This window comes from Lepisma saccharinum, chromosome 18, assembly GCF_977018435.1.
Source record: "Lepisma saccharinum chromosome 18, izLepSacc3.1, whole genome shotgun sequence".
Taxonomy (NCBI): domain Eukaryota; kingdom Metazoa; phylum Arthropoda; class Insecta; order Zygentoma; family Lepismatidae; genus Lepisma; species Lepisma saccharinum.
In genome coordinates this window covers 57,052,423-57,059,618 of record NC_139246.1, presented here as the reverse complement: position 1 = coordinate 57,059,618, position 7,196 = coordinate 57,052,423, and the positions used below count along the sequence as shown (strand labels likewise).

Sequence of the window (7,196 nt, the reverse complement as noted above, 5' to 3'; positions counted from 1 at the left end):
TGCTCTATCGGATTAAGGTCTGGAGAGCACGCGAGCCAAGACATCCTCTCGATGCCCTCATCCTGAAGCAAATCGTTCACCATCCGCGCTCTGTGGGAGCGGGCATTATCGTCCACAAAAATGAACCACTCGCCAATTTCTGCAGCCAGAGGCAGAACATGAGGCCTAAGGATCTCGTATCGATACCACTGGGCTGTCAAGGTAACATCCCGTATGATATGGAGGTCGGTACTTTGGCCATTGGTGATTCCTTCCCACACAATAATTCCACCGTCGCCGTACTGGGATACTTCATTCACATTAGCTGGACAATGACGAGTTCGACGTTCCCTCATATCAGCTGCCTCTATTGTCTGACTGCAGACTAAACCACTACTCATCGGAGAAGAGAAGAGAATCGCGGTGTTTTTCGGCCCAGTTTCTGCGGTCCCGACAATGTTGTGCAGTCAAAGGGACACAAAGCACTGGCCTTCGTGTATAGAGGACACCTTGCTTCAGTCAGTTGGGAATGATTTGGGTTGATACCCTGTGTACTGTTGCCGTGAGAAGCTCACGTTACATGTCAGTAGCACTTTGTATCATATTCCGACGAGCCGTTAACAATACATACCGGTCGGCCCCTGCTGTCGTTGCCAGTGAACGTCCTTGTCCTGGCCTCCTTCGCATATTTCCCGCCTCCTGGAAACGTGACCACAGGCGGGAATTGACACTTCGACACACACCAAGGGCATCTGCTACCTGCATTTGCGTCTGTCCCGCTTACATCCTTCCAATGGCTCTCCAAGCGATAGATTCTTTGTAAATCGCGCTGTGGCGGCACTGCAGAAGCCCCCACGCACTCTCTCGCAGTCAGTATCGCACTACCGGGGTGCCCGTGTAGTTGATTCTTTCCACGTTGTGCGTCGTTACACCATTAAAACACTTGGCGTGACTTTCCCAAGTCCAGGAGTGTGTTGATCCCGTGTTGGATCAAAGAATGAAATCCAACATTGCTCATGAACACAAACATGTATTACAATAACAAATATTAAACACAGAAAATACAATTTGTACAATGAAATACCGCCACTTCTGGCAAAGCCGCGCCCACTCTCACACACACGAAGACACAGAGTTCAGTTCTATTGCGTCACAACTATGAATAATCCTTCAAGCGGTAGCATATCAATGCCATCTAGCGAGCAACTCTAACATCAAATTTAAATTATAATTATGTTACAGAATTGAACACACGTCTTACCACCTTTTGTGAGACATGCCTCGTAATATCACTCCTGAATCTGCTGCTGCCCACACTCCAGTGTGGATTGTTACAGCAAGGGTCATCGAGAGCAAATAAACCATAGTTGCACCGTTTGCTGAGTTGTATATGCAGTTTCTTATTTGCTTCCCTAATGTTTTTGACCAGTGTATCTGCACCCCCTGAATATCATTCGGCAGCCCCTCAGCAAACCTAGATGATCAATCTTGCGCCGTCGCTGAACACCTACCTCTGAATTTAGCTGCATGGGAGCAGAGTTTGCTTCACATCAATGCAGACAATTCACCTCTATATACATATAAACGCAGTCTACATGATGCCATACATCTTCGTGTAGAAAGCATTGTCGCCACACATAAGAGAAACACATTGACACATTCTATACAATACACATACCAACATTATACACAGTATTTTCTAACTACGTACATCAGTGGTTCTCAAAATAACCCTTTTGCCAAAATTGATTTGGTTTATTTTACACCGTTTTTATACAGATTTTGGCTAATCGCAAAGATAAGGATGAGTGATAATATGATGAAATTTATGATGAGACATTAACAAGGAACACTCATGCCCAGGTCAGGATTCGAACCCAGGACCTCTGCATCATAGCGCGCCGTGATAACCACTCCACCACGGAGGTGCCTTGACACTGAAGGTCTCAATCAAACTCACTGTCTCCTGTATAACTCTTGTTTCTTTTATTATTATTATTATTATTATTATTATTATTATTATTATTATCATCATCATCATCATCATCATCATCATTAGAGTTTATACAATAGACCAACCAATCCCTCCAGGTAGTTTGGCATACGTGAGTTGCGAAATCAACCAATGCCGTTCCCAATCATTTACAACATTCACATCACTCACCACCGTCTATTCCCACGAACAGTTGCTAATATTATGTGAGGCTCTTTAAATATGTGGACAAATAGACTGGCTGGGTGTCGTTTAGCATCAGCTTCCACTTGTTGAAACTTAATGTTTGCAACTGTGCATTGTGAATAAGTACTGAAAGACAAACAACTTCGTTCATTAATGGAGTTTAAAATTTTTGAAAAGAAGCAAGGCGAATCAAGTTTCTATTTAAATAGGAGACATAAGACTGAACTTGACAACAACGTCAAGGTACTTTCGACTTAATTTCAATAATGATTGCGTTTGCTGCCCGGTAGGACCCTGATTGTCTCCCTGGATTGGGTTGTATCACCATAGAGCTGAGTTCACCGCGATCTTCTTAAGGTGTAAAGAAAGTGAAGGCACTTACTACAACTATAACGTTATATTAATAATAAATATGTACACATAACACGTAATTACACTGTCCTGCACTCCTGCCTCAGTAAACTGTTTATATGAAATTGGAAGCCGGTTTTACAATAACACGTCACTAGTTCTTCACTGAATGATATCAGCACTGTAATGTTCCTGTGAACCTGAACTACATATCACTGCACTTCACTGATATGCCGAATGAAACGTAGCCACGTTAGTCTTACGTTTTTGATGAATATCCGCAACGCGGTGACTTTCGGCTGTTGCCGGAGTGACTTCTGCACGAGCACTGGCGGAATTAAGCTACCACGCAAAGATGGCGGCAACTAGACACCGCACCCGATATGAACTGACCAATGGGAGTGCAGGTTTCTTAAAGCACTGGATATACACAAAATAAGCAATTGGTTATATAAAAACAAATGCATAGCAAAATGAGCAAGAGAAAAGTTCTGTTATTTGCGAATACAAGAATATATAAAAAGATATATCGTGGTTAGTTTCTAGAGATAATTCTCCAACATACTCCCCACCGTTGGAATGATCGCATCCAACCTAACACTAGGGGATATATTGTCAATGCTTTAGCTCATGGAGCGTCTTCTTCCCAAAGTGGTAAAGGCACAATTTTGCTTAATGCTCTCTTGTAGACTGCGTCTCTAGTACGAACGGTAACTACGCGCACTAGGTTATCCCTTCCCGGAAACACTTCTTGGATGACGCCGACTCTCCACGAGAGTGGTGGAAGATTGTCCTCCTTCAATAGCACTGGTGTGCCAGGCTTCAAATTCGACTGAACGGCTGTCCATTTCTGTCGCTGCTGCAGACTATGCAGGTAGTCCTGAGACCACTTCCTCCACACTCGCTGCTGGAACTGCTGTATGCGCTGCCATCTGGATAATCTGTTGGCAGCCAGATCTGTAATGTTTGGTTCAGGAAATGAGGTTAGAGGACCTTCAATAAGAAAATGACCTGGGGTAATGTAGCTGAATTCATCATGAGAATCAGGGAGTGTGGAATGAGGACGGGAGTTGAGGCAGGCCTCTATTTGGCATAGCAGAGTTACTAGTTCTTCGTATGTTAGCACGGCGTTTCCTGCTACTCTGCGAAGATGGTATTTCATAGACTTCACTGCACTTTCAAAAATCCCGCCGAATGATGGACTGCGTGGTGGAGAATACTTCCATTGGAAATACTCTTCTGCTGCAAATCTGTTGATGTCCTTGTTGAACTCTTGTGATTGAAAGAGTTTACGTAATTCCTGCAATTCGTTTTAGCACCATGGAACGTCGTAGCATTGTCGCTAAAAATACTTGCACACTTTCCTCTTCTCGCGGTGAAGCGTAGTAGAGCTGCGATGAAAGCTTGTGATGTCAAGTCTGAGACAATCTCTAGATGAATTGCCCTTGTGGCAAGACAAGTGAAAACTGCAATGTAGCATTTTCTTGTCGATCTGCTTCTTGCGGCTCCGGTGTTGATGTGGTATGGCCCTGCGTAATCAACGCCTACGTGATGGAATGCCTTGCTGTGTCTCACTCTACTGCAGGGTAACTGCCCCATCAGCTGCTGGGCGGCTGAAGCCTTCAAACGATAGCATATGTTGCACTGGTAAATGATCTGTTTGACCACCTGTCGTATGCGAGGTATCCAGTATTTCTCACGAAGTGATGATATGAGAAGCTGTGGACCAGCATGCATAAGTCTCTTGTGTTCTGATGCTATCAGAATTTTCGCGAAATGACTCTTCGGATGAAGAATAATTTGATGTTTGCTTTGAAATTCCAGTTTGCTGTTTTCCAATCTTCCTCCGACACGAATTACTTGTTCATTGTCGAGAAATGGATGAAGGTTCCTCAAAATGCTCTTGTTGTGTACTTGCTGCTTGTCAGACAAATCTTTGATTTCCTGAGAGAAGAATGCACGTTGTGTTATCTTGATGCAGGCAAGTGTGGCGCCTTGAATTTCAAAGGTGGTAAGGTCTTCACTCCTTTTCTCTATTGAGTTTCTGCAATTGCTGATGAACATTTTGCAGAGTGACACTACTCTCAGTAGCTTGGATGAACTTGAATATCTAGATATGATTTCTTCTTCAGTTGTTACATGATTGACCAATGTGGTAGCTGCTACCTTACGCTGCTCTGGAATAGTGTTGTCGTCTGGACGGAATGCTAAACTGGATGATGGCCACTGTGTCTCGTCTTCTTGGAGCCAGGTGGGTCCGTGCCACCAAAGCTGAAGTGATCTGATAGTTTTTGCATCGACTCCTCGTGAGATCAGATCTGCAGGATTGTCTTTTGACGGGAACGTGCTTCCAATCACTGACTTGTGTGAGTTCCTGTACCATAGCAACTCGGTTGGCAACAAAAGGTTTCCATTTACTGGCTGGTGACGCCAGCCAAGCTAGGTCGATTTTTGAGTCGGTCCATAGGTGAATGGTGTCTATACATAGACGCAGTATGGACAATACTTTGTGTACCAGTTTGGCTAGTAGAACTGCCGCGCATAATTCCAAACGTGGAAGAGTGGTTCTCTACACCGGAGCCACCTTGGACTTTGAACACAATAAGTTCACACTTATGTGACCCTCTGAATCAATTGATCTTACGAAGAGAACACTGCCATAGTTTCTCTCTGATGCATCAGAGAAACCGTGAATTTGAACTTTATGAATGTCTCCTGGAGCCAAAACGAACCGTGGTACTTTTACTTTGTTAATACATGTGAGCTGCGAATGAAGACGACGCCATTTTTTCTGAAAATCTATAGGAAGCGGATCATCCCATCCTACATTGTGGAGCCATAACTGCTGCAGGAATGACTTGTATGTGATCACCACTGGTGATATTAGTCCGATTGGATCGAACACTTGTGCAATTATGCTGGCAACTTGGTGCTTTGAGAAGATCTTCAACGAGCATACATCCACTGTTGTGGCGACCTTGCTGTCCGTAAGAAATTCGTCCGTGGATGGGCGCCATGAAATTCCCAATGTTTTTGTGCCTTCTGTGTCAAATTGCACTAGGTCCTGTACTGCCTTCAATTCTTCTGGAATAGATTGTAACACTGCCTTGCTATTGGAGCACCATTTACGTAGATTGAATCCTCCCTTCTGGAGTAATTCTGTGAGACTTTCACGCAACTTTATTGCACCTTCAATGCAATGATTTCCTCCCAGAAAATCGTCAACGTAGAAGTCATGTGTTAAGACATGAGTGGCTACTGTGAAATTTGATGATTCATCTTCTGCCAACTGTTTGAGGCATCTTGTGGCCAAGAATAAACTTGAAGTTAATCCATAAGTGACTGTGTTCAAACTGTAAACATGGATCGGTTCGTCACGTGATGCTCTCCATAAGATGCATTGAAGTGGTCTGTCTTCTGAATGCATGTTAATTTGCCTATACATTTTAGCCGTGTCTGCAGTCAGTGCAATTTTGTGACTACGAAATCTGAGCAGGATTGAAAACAATTCTTCTTGTACCGTGGGACCAATCATCTGTATACTGTTCAACGATTCCCCCATAGTTGTTGGCGAGCTTCCATCAAAAAACCACTGTTAAACGTGTAGTTTTGCTTGATTCCTTGATCACACAGTGATGTGGAATGTCCTACCTTGTCTCCTTGTTTCTGGATATATCTTCCAATGTCCCAATTGGTTGCATGTGTTTGAGTTGTTGATACTCGACCATGAATTCTGTGTAGTCTCTTTTCAATTCCATGTTCCGATCAAGTCTTCTTTCTAATTGGTTAAATCGTGAAATCGCTGTTTGCAGAGAATCCCCAAGAACGGATCTGTCCTTCTTCAAGGGTAGCTTGACTGTGTATCGACCTTCTCGATCACGAGATGTAGTTTCCTGGAAATGTTTTTCACAGGCGATTTCTTCTGGTGAAGGCAACTTATCATGGAATTCCTCCAAATCCCAAAATCTCTGTAAATGGAAATTGACTGTATCTTCTGTGCGAACAAAGAATGACTTCGAAGGTCCGTTCGTAGATGGTGCATTGGGAATCCTTCCTGCTACAATCCATCCAAATTCAGTGTTTTGCAACGCTGGATAGTTTCCTGTTCTTGAAAGTTTTTCTTGCTTGAGAATCGTGTAGAACACATCTGCAGACAGAAGTAGGTCAATGTTGCCAGGTGTGTGGAAGCTAGGATCTGCTAAATGTATGTCACTCGGAATTCCCCATGTGGAAGTTTCGAGCCTCTCCGCTGGCATCGAACCAGTGATGTTTGACAAAATGGAACAAGATATATCCATGGAGAATCCACTTATGCTGGATTTAATCTGCGTCTCCATGGTGTGAAAGGCTTGCACTGTAGCTTCATTTATCCCTTGGATTGGAATTCGGCGTTTTTGTTTTTAAATGCGTAGCTGCTGAGCAAGATGCTCTGTCATAATATTACTCTGCGAGGCTCCATCCAAAATTGCACGACATGGGAGCCACTCGCCGTATGCGTTCTTGATTTTTATGACTGCTGTGGCTAGGAGAACTTGCGAAGTTTATCTGATCTTGACAGAACAATATGTTGCTTTAGTCTGGGCATCATTATCCTGAAAACGAGTATCATCGCCTACTGCCGATTTACTTCTGGGCTGCTTCTGTGTTTGTCGTTCTCTGCTGTTCTTATCTTCATGAAGAAGGGAAT

The 7,196-nt window shown here is 43.6% G+C and overlaps 1 protein-coding gene across 1 annotated transcript; it reads right to left on the bottom strand.

Annotated features, from left to right (window-relative positions):
* Positions 1-6,156: 6,156 nt before the first annotated feature.
* LOC146002293 (uncharacterized) lies at positions 6,157-6,846 on the bottom strand. The gene has a single exon (XM_083140002.1). The coding sequence runs from the start codon at positions 6,844-6,846 to the stop codon at positions 6,157-6,159; it is 690 nt and encodes a 229-aa protein (XP_082996128.1).
* Positions 6,847-7,196: the final 350 nt, after the last annotated feature.